At 43.6% G+C, this 15,971-nt stretch overlaps 1 protein-coding gene across 1 annotated transcript in view; it reads left to right on the top strand.

Moving 5' to 3' along the window:
* negr1 (neuronal growth regulator 1) overlaps positions 1-15,971 on the top strand; it is a gene marked incomplete at both ends in the record, with an annotated part of 253,490 nt that overhangs the window by 166,586 nt on the left and 70,933 nt on the right. Inside the window, one exon of the mRNA XM_080736118.1 lies at positions 897-1,028. Within this exon, the coding sequence (XP_080592244.1) occupies positions 897-1,028 (132 nt within the window). The remainder of the gene's footprint in view (positions 1-896; positions 1,029-15,971) is intronic.

Raw genomic sequence — 15,971 nt, 5'->3', positions numbered from 1 at the left:
GGGAATCTCATCTTTAATGTCCATTTTCTCCAAACAACACTTTTAAAGCCAAGGATGGCATTAGATTCTCACTACAAAAACATAACAACAAAGGCATCGATCGGCCATTTTAGAAACCACATGGTGTGACGACCGCTCCCGTTGTATGACGTTGTGACGTCAACCCGGAAGTATTTACACAATGGACTTCTGGCCTTCAAAATAAGACAATGGAGCGTAATGGAGCCCTGCGAGCGGCACGCTACACATTTAAGAGAGCACTAATGGGACCACCCATGATTTGTTGTTTCCAACATGGGTGTTTTGCCAGTAAAATGGAAGCAAGTTAACAAAAATGTATGCCATGGGGTTGGCAATACAGTTGCCTTTTTGTTTGTTTTGGGATGACTGTGCTTCCACTGCAGTCATCCTGTTTGTTATTATTGCCTTTTGTCGTAATGATAATACAACCATTGTCAGTGCTTTAGTGAAGTAGTAAAAGCACTGACGTGCATTCAGCCGTCAGATTTGAATGGGTTCCAGGAAGGAGTCCTCAGTGGTTGAGTACATGATGAGTCGCTGACTGAGAGTCTGCCATTATTTCATTTCCTGCCACCGTATCAATATGGACGGATCAATGCCCTGCTAATCCACCGCTATTTCAGGAAGCCAGGAAAGTAATCAAGAGTTCAGCGGAACGCCTAATTCTGTTATAGTAGATCTGCTGTACAGCCAGATGACTTTGCGGTGGAATGGTTCGCTTTTTTGGTTCAATCTTTGAAGATATTATATTGCTGTATCGCTGCAATATTCTCATGTCTCCTGGGCTCCGGGTAGAAATATATGTTGTTGGTGTTTTTTTCCTTTTGTTCTGTGTTCTGAAAATTACAGTGTCTCCTCTGTTTTTCTATTTCCAGCCAGGAAGTATGACAGCGGCGAATATCTAAACATCACGGGTATCACAAGAGACCAGGCGGGGGACTATGAGTGCAGCGCTATAAATGACATCGCCTCTCCTGACACCAAGACGATGAAAGTCACAGTCAACTGTGAGTACGCCTCTTTTCTTAATCTTCCCTTTCCTCTTCTTGTCTTTAATGGGCTGACAGGAACGGGAGAAGGCACACAAGCCATCTTCGAGAGACATCAGTGTCCCTAAGCATTCAGAGCAAGAGAGAGTGTCATTTGGCGAGCTGCACCCGCCGACGGTGGGTTGCCGGCCGCAGAAGTTTGAGAAAGTGCTCGAGCAGAGTTTGAAGTTCCCTGAATATTTTAACGAGAGAATCCCCTTTATGTCCACGCGCGTAGGTGATTAATTCCCGCTAAGGAAAGGTCTGGCTGTTCTAAGGCCTATTCCATTATGCCGGTAATGAGTCTTTCAAAAGTGCGAGGAGACAGTAATGAGGAGACGAGGCATTAATGAATGATACTGGGCTTCAGCCGCTGTGATCTCAGGGAAATCAACGTTTCTCGGTGCGATCAGGAAACGGGCGCTGGACAATTACTGTCTCTCCCCCCACAGTCTCATTGTCTCTCTTTCTCTTTAAAGTCCACCCCCCTCTGCTCTTATTCACGTCATTCTTTTTTTCATTGACGCCCTTTGCTGATTCACATCTCATCAGTCAGGAAGCTGTGGGCACAGAGGGGGAGAAACGGAGGGCAGAACCTTTTTATGGCTCAGCCACGGCCCAGTTACGGATAGGTATTTAATCATAAGGTTATATCATGTAACTTTTCAACCGCGCAAGTCTGAGATCGGTATCCTCAAATTGCCAAACAAAATGAAATTTTCACTGCATGAAGTTTTGATTCAGTTAACATTTTTTGTCGCTACTTGTCTGTGTTTGGATTATTTTGAGCCTGTTTGTTATCAACTGATATTTTGGGCCTGCTGTCTCTGTGTAAGGAGCAGGCACTAACAAGCTGCGCTTGAGAGGAAATGGTCGACGCCAATTATGTATGGCTCTTTGAGGCATGGCTTTAGAGATAATGGAGCACTTGGCGACTGGAAATATCTTTGTTACTGAACAAAGCACAGATTCACAATGATGAAGAGTTGGAGACGGCATGCTGTGGTCATAGAGGATGCGTTTTCAAAGGAGTACAGTGTGTGGCTTTGGCTTGCAGGATCAAGTTATCAAACTGAATAGATGTATTAGGCAGACATTGTCTCATTATCAGACACAAACAGCGCTATGTGAACTTTAAATTCAACTTCATTGTCACATTACAAGTTTACAGGTGTAAAAGTAGGTGAAATTATGTATTTTTGGTGCGTGCAAAGTTTCGCGATGATACGATGCTGCCTTGCTGCGTTCATTATTTTTTGCTTTTTGGGCAAAAGGGGCCACTCCTGCAAAATTTGAAACCCAATCATAGCCAATCTGAATGGAATGTACAAAATCTGACCAATACAGACCAAGCACATAGATCGCATGTACCGATTTGTGTGAGAACAACATCTGTAGGGGCAAAATGTGTGTTTTGAAAGAAATGCGAAATGGCAGTAAAAAAAATCAGAAATGGATGTGGGCTATGTGGTGAGCTGCATTAGATTTGAGAGGGGAAAATGTTTATTGAGAAATGGCAGAGACAATAGCAAGACACAATGTCAGATATACAATGTCAAATATACATAAGGTGCATGGTCAAGATAGATATCAAATGAAGCAGAATATGGCTCTTGTGCAAGGAGAGACACACATTTAGCAGTAGATATAAATAGCATTGATTGATTGAAGGCTTTATTAGAAGTTTTGCATAGGAAAATGTACAGTTTCATGACGGTACAGTTCACTGGTACAAGGTCTACTAAAAGGAGATCCATGAAAAGACTAAGCTTATTTCAACAGGAAACCATTAAAGTATCTCATATAACATTGAATGACAGACAAATAGAACACAGTACTATGCACAGATCAGATCAAACTGTTTTGTGCAGGTGAGGGACATTACTTAGCAGCAGATAACAGGTGGGGAATCTGGGAGAGTAGGAGTGACTGGGAATATTTGCCAGTTACGCTGACCCCGGTGTTAGCTGGGGGTTTGGGGGGCAGACGCCGATTGAAATAACCTATTTAATGCACACAAATTAATTATTAACCTACAATGTATATTTAATTTTGTACAGCCTACCTGCATAATGGGGATATGTGATATTGTTTTCTTCTAGGCTATATTTAGTTTTGTTGATTGAATGAATACTTTATTAACACAATTGTTAACAGCACAGGTGGTACAGTCAAGGGTTATGCTTAAAGGATAACACAAAGCCCCAGGGGGCTTGTTTCCATTGTGGTCTTCTGTACTCAGTTCATCAGTATGTAGTCAGTAAGTGGTATTGTAACTGCAAACCGTTGCATGTACGGAAAATCGTTTCACTGGTTTGTTCCTTCTCCACTTGCAAGGTTTACACTTTGTGGGTCTTTGGTGGTTTGGAAATAACGTTCAAACTCGACTAACAGCAGAAATTTACAGTTCAGTATGTGATCTCACAGCAGCGGGGAGATGGAAGGCCTCAATCTCCCCAAATCCCTGCTAATGTTTGGAACATGTATGATATACCCATGCTCACTCGCAGTGCCCTCACTTCTAGTTTGGCTTTGAATGCAACCTCTTCATCCAACAACTTAAATTCATTCTCACAAGTGATAGACTGAGTTTATTGAAGGTTGAATATGGAGCACAGGTTAACAAGTTTTGCAACCCATTCCTTGTCATCATTGAAATGCCAAGCAGGGACTTCTTTTTCCTGAAAGCGTTGTTTGTGCTGCGTTTCACATAGCTGATGTTGCTAAATCAAACACACACCAGCAATCTCGACCATTGCACTTGTACAGAACATGGCAGTCTTTCCAGCTGTTATATTTGGTCATTGTACCTGTCATGTTATAATGCTGTGACTATCACGCACCGACACAAAAATGTGCTGGGTTGGAAGAATTTGCATAACATTTAGTACCTTGCTGAGACGATGGACAGACTTGGGGGTTTCGGTTACAGTTAGGTTTGCGTTGCAATGGGGTTAAAGTTAGGTTTGCGTTGCAATGGGGTTAAGTCTCTTGTTTTGTTAAAAAACTGCAGTGAGATACAATATAGCAGCGAGAGGTCAAACTGAAGGTGGCTGTTCCACAGATACATAATGGTGAATAGAATAAAATAAAATACAATTAAATTAAATAAAAGTCCTTTCCATGTGGACTGGCTTCACGGACCACCAGCAAATGATCCACGGACCACCATGCAGCAATAGGCCTCAAATATCGATTTTGATTGGTGATATCTACTCTTCGTTCCATATAGTACATTACATACATATATATACAGTACATACAGTACACAGATTGTGGACATCAATCCATTCACAGTCTGTGATCCATCTCTCATATCCTACTACTGTATATCATCATTACAAGCTCGTAATCAAAATCAATCTGCAGTAATTAGATGAGCCTGGCCGAAGTGGACTATTGGAGTCTATAAAATGTTAATATAAATCTCAGAGCTCTCTACCTCTTTGGAATATTTGGATATTTCTCATGCCCTTATGTTCAGTTGACCCAATGGCTCATACTCTGTATTCTAATGTTCTGCTTCTCTTGTTTGAACTAAGGTCAATTCAATAGCTGTGATTTGTTTCAAGTATCATTCTAAACGGTGAACAATGGTTCAAGTGTTCAGGTCTCAAAGCATCTTCCAAGGTTCTATTTAAAGGGAAATCGCGGTGGGTAATCCTTCTTATGTCCTTAACATGTCTCCCTCCCTGCCAATGTGTCGGCATGTCCACGAATGTGCCTGTGGGTGCCTTTTCTCTGTGGATAGATCGTCGGGACATTCATACATGGAGGATTGTGACAAATGGTCTCATTTACAAAGATAAGGGGCAGAATGAATGAATCGAGGTTGTCCATTGGAGCGTTTGATATGGCCGCAGCAGGCAGAGGGTCCAGACCAGCTGGTTGCCACTCTTCACTGCCTTTCCACCACCCTGGTGCAATTCACCCTCTGTGAGGGAAAGGAAGATGGGCTCTGGTGCTATCCTAATCTATCATTCAAGCTCCACTCACACACACACACACACACACACACACACACACACACACACACACACACACACACACACACACACACACACACACACACACACACACACACACAGTATATATTCACGGAGTGGCCCAGGCCGCTGGGGACCCAGGCTGTGAGTGATTGACATGCCAAATGTGGAATTAGGATAAAGGTGTTACTTGATGTCAGTGTCTCGGGGAGAGGAGAAGATGAGCAAAAGAGCACCAGAGCAATCTGCCAAGCTGGCACAGTGTCGGCTCATATAAACAAAAGGTGGTTCTCATTTCAAAAATGCTTCTCTGTATAAAAATGCTCGTTCAATCTCTGGATAGCTCTCGCAGGAAGCTCTAAAGCCTAAACACTAAAAGTGATATTATACTTGGTTGTGTGTTGCTCATGAAAACAACAAGTCATTGTCAGCTAAAAGAATGATGCATGATGAGTCAAGAGATAATACTATCGCACACTCATATTCACAAACAACAAAGGTTAAAACCTAGTATGGCAAACAGATACAGGAAGCAGTGACACTCCACCAGAGCAACTTCATCACTCAGCGATGTCCATGTTTTTGTGTTATCCCTGAAGAAGTTTGCTCATACCACTTTAATAGATCATCCAGCAGGCTGACTGGAACCAAGGGTCAGAGATATATATGTACAACTACTCGTCCATGGCCGCGCAAGTAGCAGCAGCGCCGGTGTCCTTTCTGCCTGATTGACTGCTGAGCACAGCTGTGTGTGTGTGTGTGTGTGTGTGTGTGTGTGTGTGTGTGTGTGTGTGTGTGTGTGTGTGTGTGTGTGTGTGTGTGTGTGTGTGTGTGTGCGTGCGTGCGTGCGTGCGTGCGTGCGTGCGTGCGTGCGTGCGTGCGTGCTTGCGTGCGTGCGTGCGTGCGTGCGTGCGTGCGCATGAAACTTTGAACTGAGGTTGCACAAGTTCATTCAAACTTTATCAAATAATATAAGTTTACCTACAGGAGCCTTATCTGCCATTACAAATAAAAGGATGTCTGTCATATTATCAATCATGATGTTCATGAAGTGTCTATCTATATTTGCAATGTGAAAAATGTGGGGAATTTACTTCCTAGGCCTACTGGCAGCATGCACCAGAAATGTGGTGCTTATCGTTCCAGTGGTTTGCGAGATTATATATGGACACGCATGCATGCGCACGCACGCACGCACGCACGCACGCACGCACGCACACACACACACACACACACACACACACACACACTTTCATGCCATTTTCTAGATATTATTTGAATGTGCTGCTGTCTGCGGAATGTTTCACTCTTGGCCCATGTGGTAAATGGGAGGAGTGTAGCTGGCAATCGGGGTAGTAGTCACTGTCATTGATCCAGCCAGAAATGTCCCATCCTAACCGCAGTGAACTGACATTAGACTGTTAACAGGAAGCTGCGCGTTCCACCATTAGCAGGCTAATAACACAACATAAGAGTGAATGACACTGACATTTCAAGGGGTAAACCTTCTAATTAAATACATGGTCAAATAATTCCTCTCCCCTTTCAAAGTAATAATGGCTTTTTCCGTAAGAGCGTAGTTGACCTCGAGGATAATTACAGTTTAGGGTCACTAATTAAAATGAGTAATAACCAAAGTGATGGAAAAAATTAAGCCCCAGCATTTTTCTTTTTTTTATTGAATTATTTTTGACATTTTAATGCTTTATTTCAGACAGCACAGAGAGAGAGAGACCAAGGGAAGAGAGACAGGCATCCCTCATGCTCACTAGGAGCATAATTAGTCTAACTCACTGAGCCACTAGCCACCCCAAGCCCCAACATTTTTCAAGCTTAAATAGCATTATGCTCCGCTGTTTGGCTTTGCATAATATGACTGAAACTAAAGGCTGGTCCTTTGAGGCACTTTATTTATTTATTTTACTATGGTTGCAACCATTTCATGAAAGTTAAATTGAGAGTGTATAAACAACCGAATGAATTCTTTGAACTCTCCAAAGAGTACTACCTTGATCAGACTGTGGCTAATTAAATTACAGGTCCACCTTTACTCTTTATGTTTCTCATGATGAATGGGAGGCAACTGTTATCACGCGGGCCCAGTATGATGGCAGTCATCCAGAAGGTCGTGCTGGAATCAGATTGCCTGAGAAGCACCGCTTGGCTAAAGGATATCTCAGCACTGATTGGACCTGATGAAATGTGATCTCTGACCCACTTTTCAGATTTGCATATTCATCATCTGCCGCAGGTGGGCGCCATTATTGGCTGGAAAACCTCACTGCTCAGTTTGAATCAAAAACATAAATCTGGTGTCTGTCTATGTGCCTGAGTTGGGGGCGATGAGTAAGCAGGAAAGCGGTGCGGAAGCATCTCCGCCTGTGATAAAAAGCCATCTTTGGATTAATTAATGAAGCGCCCTCACTGCTGTAATAGAATTTAATGGAGGCGTTTAGACCAGTGGTTCTCAAAACAATTCCATGTCTAGGACGTCCCAAATTTATATGGTATTAACCCGTGGTCCCAACATTTGAAAACATTAGACCGGTCGGCACAGTGCTCGGATCATCCGTTCTGGACAACAGGATCTCCATATACTGTATGCCTATCAAAGATTGCGTTAGACCGGGAATTGCCGGATTTGACCGATTTTTAATGACAAAGACCGGAAAATATAAACCTCATCGGACATAAGGACCGATTGAAAATGACACGGCAGTTCATTAATATCACCGCAAATCCCTCTCTCTCTCTGTTTCTCAATGTCTCTCTCTCTCTCTCTCCCTCATCACTCTCTCTCCCATGCACGTTTGGTTGCACAAAAACACATGGGTTAAGCTACACTTTTTCCTGTTAATAATAACCTGTGTGAAATAAGCTGCATTGGGGGGTAAGCGGGAGACACTTTATTGTGAAGGTAAGACAGCAAACGATAGTTGTTGCTGGGTTGGCCCTAGTTGTCGGTTTGTTATGTTGTTAAGCTGCATTGGTTTGGAATACGAGCGCGCAGTTTAAGTTATACATGATGAATGGACAGCCAAAACAAGTTGTATTATCAGAACAGTTTAGCCTACACATTCATTTGCGAACGGGGGCGCTGGGGGAGAGAGAAGACAGCAGTCCATTTCAGCGTCATCTTGCAACCTGCAACTGTTAACCCATGGGAATTATGGAAGGCACGCAACTAACAACCCATATAAAACAAACATTATACACTCGATTGAAGTTCTTTATGAGGAGATGTTAATGGAAACTGTACAAGATCACCACCAAAGCCTTTACAACCTTCCCAAAGTTGCATAACAGAGATGCATGGACGCACTATTGTGACCACTCGACCATATCAGTGAGTAGTCTATAATTGATTAATTTCTGGACAGATGAATCTATCAACCTATGAAACATTTGCGCAGACCCCACTTTCAGACTATTTCTCATTATTCTGTACATGTGTTGGCCTCGATGCAACAGAAACAACTTGTTATGAAACCATGCAGTATGTGTGCAAACACACAGCCTGAGCCTGCGCGATTATAGTCCAATATAATTAATTCCCTTATGCAAGATGAAGCTGCATGTTTTTTTGTACAGCCTACTACTCCTTTACATTCAATTTCTTCAGTCCCAACTATACAACAGGACTTAAACTGTTGTTTTTGGCTATGTTTTTGCACCTGCTTGTCATCCATGCATTACAATTATTATGTCCGCTATTTTTATCAGATGTCCGATAAATTTTAATCATGCCAGTCACGGTGACCGGCTGTTAAAAATCCTAGCACAACCTCTGATGCCTATATATGGGCATATTGGTTGGTTCGATGGTTCTGGACAACTGCCTATCCGACCAACGCGACGCTGGGCACGGCACTCCCTTGAGTCCTCAGCGATGCGCGCCTGAGTTTTAAGTGGGTTGGTCGGACTGTTCTCGATATACGCGCGAACTACAGAAATTTTGCGCATACCGGTAGTATTTAAAATAGGATTTGGTGCCAAGGACCCCCTTAAGAGAAGATCTTAGTTGTAATCAGATTGAGTACTGCAGGGGTCTTCATTGTTTTTCAGGCCAAGGACCCCCTAGCTGAGAGAGATGACGCAGGGACCCCATGTTGTATAATGGGCAGTTGGACTCTGAAAATAGCAGATCTGCAAGCTCACAACACGTCGCACTGCATTTAGTATTTTGTTTACAAAATACATTTTTTTCCCAACAAAATCAACTGTAAATTTAGTCATATACTAGTCCTGTGCCCGGGCCCTGGGAATGTGTGCACAGTATATGAGGGATGTCCCTGAGGAGTCACAGAAGTAATGTTGGAGAACCCAGACCGGTGCCTGTTGCGCAGAATAGTCACCATTGACGTCCAGTTGTGCAATACCCGTTGTATCCGTCTGTCTGTCTGTGTCCCTTTCCTGCCCATACATTATTTGGAGATCTCTTATCTCTGTCTGGCTCTCTTTTATGCCCATATAGGTGTTCCGTGTCCAGGCCAGTCTGTGATGTAATCTCCAAATTTGGTCACTCGTTTCATCATGTCAGACATTATTTGGGCATTGTTTCAGCATGCGGATGTTACCCTGTTTATGCCCATATATGGTTTTCCGTGATGTCAGTCAGTGGTGTTGGGCATTGTTTCAGCATGCGGCTGTTACCATGGCAGCGACACTGTTTAGTATCAGTGATGTCAGCATGCGGACAGACATTCCGTAAATTAATTGTTATTATAGATGACATTTAGTCAACTAAAATTTGACTAAAACTAAAACCTTCCAGATGAGTAAAACAAAATGGAATTTCATTCAAAAGACTATGACTAAAATGTCAAAATCAACACTGCTTCAAGCTGCATGTCCTTGATGTTAACTGACAAACTTTGAGTGAGACATGGTGAAATCGTTGACCTCCAGACGTCCCTGTTTCGCTGATTCGATGTCTGTCACAGCGTCTTTCAGGTGCTGCCACTAATGCCACTTGAAAATGCACCAGATGTTTTGTTTGTCTCTCTCCATCCCTATAATGGCAAGAAATAAATAATATAAACGGGAGAGATTAGCTCATACCACGTTCACACACCACAGATGTTTGGAATGCTGATGCTATGCAGGCAGGCCCCCGGAACTCTTTCTCTCAAATCTCCCTTCGCTTCATGTCGGCATTGTGTTTTGATACAGAACCTGCGGTTATGTAACAGCTCTATCAAGCAGCACAGACTATTGCACCACTCTCCCCTCAGATCTGGAGGAGGGAGTTCCTCTTTGAAAGCCCCATATGCAGCCTGGAAGTTTAATTAGTATACAGGCCGCACCAAGCCTTTGACTTGTACACTATGTCTTTGTTTTTGTCTTGCTTCCTATGAGGTGTCGGTATCTCATACACCGTACAAGTTTGTTTTGTGGTGCAGCTGTGAGCTTATGTTACTGCTTCTGCTGTGTGTGTGTGTGTGTGTGTGTGAGTGTGAGTGTGAGTGTGTGTGTGTGTGTGTGTGCGCGTGCGTGCGTGCGTGCGTGCGTGCGTGCGTGCGTGCGTGCGTGCGTGTGTGCGTGCGCGTGCACATGTCAGTCCGACCTTCCCCCTCCAGTGCTCCCTGCCTTCTTTCACGGTGAGATTCCACTTTCTGTTGCCTTGCAGAGCGAAGCTGTGCCCTGTACGCTTCCCAGATTGCCAGCCATTTGTACGCTTCCCTCCCCGTTGTTCTCTTTGCTTCCCCAGCACCCTGCAGCGCTTGGCCCCCGAGAGAACAGAGGAGCACCTCGCTTTTATTTCCTGCTTACAGTAATTGGCAGGCAAAACTGTAATCATTTTAAATTAATTATGAGCATGCATTAAAACGACCATAAGCAATTACAGCCCGGCGTATTGATAGACTTCTGAGCCTCGTTAATATGCACGGGGCTTAATGTGGACACTTCAAATGCTTGACGCCGCCCTGTCTTTCTGTTTGGTCTGACGCTGTCTTTCTCTCTGAAGAAGCGCCCCGGTACTCTCTGTGCCAGCTGGTTGGTATGCCAGCCCTGCCCTAGCTGGCAGATAGAGCTACCCACAACATGGTACTCCCGCCTCCCCTGACAGAGTTGTTTGGGGAAGTCGTGACCGTCTCTCTCGTAAATAATAGGCTTAACCTGTTTACTTGTGGCCAGGAGCTTACATGCCTTGCATGTTTAATGACTGCACAATATTACAACATCTAAGTGATGACAACGAAGCAAACTGAGTGTGTGTGTGTGTGTGTGTGTGTGTGTGTGTGTGTGTGTGTGTGTGTGTGTGTGTGTGTGTGTGTGTGTGTGTGTGTGTGTGTGTGTGTGTGTGAAACTTGACTGGTTTGATCACAATTACACACATGTCAATTCACTGCAAGATATTCCAAATACCCCAGATATTGTGTTCATTAATGAAATTAGAAAAACTGTAGTTGAAATAGGCTGCCCTTTTGATTTGTATATGGACACTTGTTTGTTTTACATCCAAACTTCAGCAGCCTTTGGTGGAACGTATTATGGCCTTGGGATGTAACTGGGAGTCTGCATGGGCCATGTTCACAAACACTTGCTCCGTGGGAGAATTGCAAAAGACAAATGCAAAAAAGTTGGCTAAATACTGTTCTGTCTCAGCTATCATGGGCATTGGGCAGTCTGTCTATCTGGATAAGGCGTTGTTTCATTTATTCTTGAGTAGCTAAAGGTAAAAAATTAATAAAACATCCGTCACATTTCTGTATTATAGTATGTCATCAATGTGTTATCTTTTTTTCCTCTGTGAGTTAGTTAGTACAGTATGTGCAGCAGCTGTATCTGGTATGACCGTATAATGTAACCTTCTTCTGATCAGTGTTTGGATCTATCTGTATTGCTTTCTGTGCAGATCTAAATAAAATAATTCTAATGTGTGGTGGGTAGTGGGTACCCCTCTTGTAGCTCCTCCTCTGTGCTGGCAGTGGTTGAATAAAGAGAACCGCAGCTCAATCAAATCTAGTATTGTGAATGTATTTATTTGCGGCACATTGTCTCAAGTATTATAGATGTGTTGCCGCATTTCCTGATAATATGAACTATTTACTGATATACACACATGTACCATGGCTGACATTTCAAAAGAGATTGGCTTCTTCGACGTGGATTCTGATCCAATCCTAAACTGAGTTAAAGCCAACAGCCCCAAGCTGTTTGGATTTAAATCCATCTATCTTGTTTTTTTCTCCAAAGCTCTTGTCATGATTACGACGCAGCTTCCACACTGCATCTGTAGCTCAAAGAAAAATGAGCAAAGTAACCAGCTTCTGTTGAGTAAAATGCTCAAGTCCATCTTTAAAACCTACTGCTGTGATGTCTTTGTCTTGGCTTGGTGTCAACTACCAACTCTGGAACTGACAGCCGCACCCCCACCCCCCTATGCAATTTAGATTAAAAACAATATGGTTATGGTAATATTGTGCACAACTATGGTAAATGCTTGTGCATCTGCAAAGTGCTTCATATGTTTACCCCAAACATTTCAAAGTTTTCATCTGCTTTTTTTAATGCCTTTTATTGATAGGACAGTAGACTGACCGGAAATGGGGATAGAGATGGGGAGTGACTCGCAGCAAAGTTTGTCAGGATCGGGACTCGAACCCGCAACACGCCATCATACATCAGAGCCCATGTGGTATGCACCTGGACCGGTAGTCCAGCAGGCGCCCTCCCAAAAAGTTTTCATTTTAAATAAGGAAAATACATCACGTTTCAAGCAGTTCTCAGGCAGCAACATTTCATTTTATAATGGAGAGCAAAGAAAAGTGTTCACATTTGGATGAAGTTGTGAACGGCACACATATTAAAAATGTCTACATGATGCACCACTGATTATTTGATAACAAAAATTTGAATACACATCAAATCTCTGTTGATCAATAAATAATTTCTGATTTCTGATCAAAACCGCTCTCTGCCCGTGACGAAAGGCAACCGGCTAGAACATCCCTGCTGCAAGTGTTACATAAGACACTCTTAGCTTGCTCTACAAACACATTAATATGGATGCCTTCTATGTAAACCAACTAAACATGGTGCAATTTGACATGCAGAAATCCCTTAAGGTGGCCCAGTACAGTACAGTATGTTAATGATATTTCCATGCATCCTTTGTGTAGCCCTGAGATCTTCATCGCAGCAATCCGATCTGATCTGATTCATGTATTTAAGAAGGGCAACGGGAGGGCTTTTCAGCCTCGGACCCAATTCTGTGTCAAACAGAGGCAATGGTTGCTGTCGACCCATGCGGTCCCACACGCTAAGCCAGTTATTTATATTCCATGCATTGTATGAAGAGTCACGAGTGGAGCACACAATGTCCCCATAGCTGTTCTGAATAGAAATCTTAATGAATTAATAAATCTTGGCTGCAGAACCATCCCTGACTGACAAAACAGAGGACAATGATGCCTGCAGATGGCAATAGGGAACAGCGTCTCTGTGTGTAAGCTGATAAGTCATGCACTGATGAGCCCATTTCTTAATTGCAAGGAAAACTCATTTTCAAATCTGGCTGAAGAGGTAGGGTTATTAATTGATCTTTTAATTAAAAAGCTTGCCCGGGTTGTCGCAGTGAACAATAGTTTGCTATTGAATAAATCATATTCTGTTTAGAAGCACACCAATTAATCATTAATACAGTAGTCGCACGAGGATCGCTTAAGGCAAACTACTCAGCTTGGCTTGAACGTTAGGAGGCAAAAAGCTTTCTGAACAGACCTGCCTGTCCATTAATATTGGATAGAAAGAGGTTAAACGGTGTATTCATCATTTATACGCTTGCATTCTCTCGCTTTGTGAGAGCTTGTTCCATCGAACTGGTCATCTTTGTTTTGGTGACAAGGTCTGCATAATGTAAATGTAATGGAAGTGGGTTTATGATCGACCCGCTACTGGCCATTTGTCACCTAGTGGAGCCCTGCAGCGCCTATTCTTCTCCTGCGCCCTGTGCTATTCCTGGATCTCCCTCCCACTCCCCACCCCACACACACACATACACACACTCATCCTGATATCACCCCTACCCAACCCCCACCCCCATCTGTTGGAGTTCACCATGACTCGAAGCATGATTTACAGTGCCTCCACAGCGTTCTGTAGACACTAAATTACCTGGATTATTGGGCCTTCATGATTTTTAGTGCTCTACTTTGCATTACTCTCCAAACCCTGACGCTGTATTGCAAAATATATGATGATGTAGGACGTGCCAGCAGGTTCAAATTGGACTCACTAGATTGGGCCGGATTTTATGGCTGTGATCAGTCTTCACAGATCCCACTGCCAGGCACTAAATTGGGAGATTTTATATTATTGATATGCATATAAAAATTCGGACCTCCCGTGACATTATGGCAGGCATTTTTCTCTTCAGCCCAAAATATTTCCGGCAGGTGCGTGACACTGTTGAGAAGGACAATTATTCACACCCAAACTAGCTTCAGCCTTCGTGTCCTTTGGAAGAATGGAAGTTTTAGCCAAGTGACCTTTCTCTTCGTGTGCTTAGTAAGCTGGAATATTATTGTATGTCATCACAGAGAATCTATTCTGCTTGTCAAAGTAAAAATGGGTAAAGTTTGTGAGCACTTTGTTGCTTATCTCCAACTTCATTCGAGTCACAGTAGTTAATGCAAACTAATCATGAAAGAAATATCTTTGGAGAATCCACAGGAATCACTGGTCTGACGTTATAAAGCCAACTGATAATGAATAAAGCAGACTGCATCACACTGGCTCCCCATCCAAAAAACGAAATAAAACAACTTCAAAGGGCTTTGTCTTTGTCGCTTCTGGCAGGTACACAGGTACACTACACAGCCAAGTTGGTTTTTCATCCTCTTACACTCAACATGAAAGTCACAATTCCGGTGTCGGCTCCAAGTATCGACACAACTGCCCAGGCCACTGTGTCCGCTGCTCTAGCGACTGTACGGTGCGACAGGCAGGTCACTGTGATGCTTTCAGAGGGCCCTAGTAATCAATGGCCCAGCACAATGACACCCGAGGAGGATTACAGGGGACTCGGCGAGCCTCTCACTGTCGACATTGCACATTGATTTTTGTCATACTTGTTATTGGCTTCCATCTCTGTGAATGCAGTACCAGCTTTGTCACAAGCTCTCTGACTTTCAGTTTCTCCTGCTCCTTCTTTGAGCGATGTGTTGTGGATATTTTCGCAGGTTCAAATTCAATGCCTGGTTGTTTCTTCGATTAGCGCCGTCCTTTCTTATCCTGGGACTTTTTGAAGGATGTTGTTTAGCTATAGTGTGACCTGAGCGCTCCTCGTATATTTGTTTTCACCGCAGTGTCATGGCTGTTCTTAACCATATGAAGCCCTAGAGATTCGGTGTGGAGGGAAAAGGGGAGGGGACCAAGTATAGATCGCTGGGGGACTCCAGTCAACTAAGTAAATAGGGTTTAAGTGGTTTTAAAAAGTGGGTGCTGGAGGGGCCTGTAATAATGTTTTGTTGCTTATGGCTGGGCTGCTGCTTATGCTGTTTGGTAATTAAATAGAAGCCTTTCACTGTGAGATACAACCAGCTGGCATGTTAAAGCTCCTGAGAGCCCTCGGCACCTCAGCGCTCATAGATTTCCTAGAAACATGGAAGCACAGACATGCCATGCACGGTCGCACACACATACACACCTACTTACTTGCTTACAAACACAGGCACGCGCACACACACACACACACACACACACACACACACACACACACACACACACACACACGCACGCACGCACGCACGCACGCACGCACGCACGCACGCACGCACGCACGCACGCACGCACGCACGCACGCACGCACGCACGCACGCACGCACGCACACACACACACACACACACTACAAACTGCCAGTCAAGCCCTAACAATACCACCCAGTATGGCACCAGCAGTCCCCACCGTGATGAATGACCAGGAAAAGCC

Source organism: Nannobrachium achirus (genome assembly GCF_963921795.1).
Source record: "Nannobrachium achirus genome assembly, chromosome: 1".
Taxonomy (NCBI): domain Eukaryota; kingdom Metazoa; phylum Chordata; class Actinopteri; order Myctophiformes; family Myctophidae; genus Nannobrachium; species Nannobrachium achirus.
This window is presented reverse-complemented; position numbering and strand designations above follow the sequence as displayed.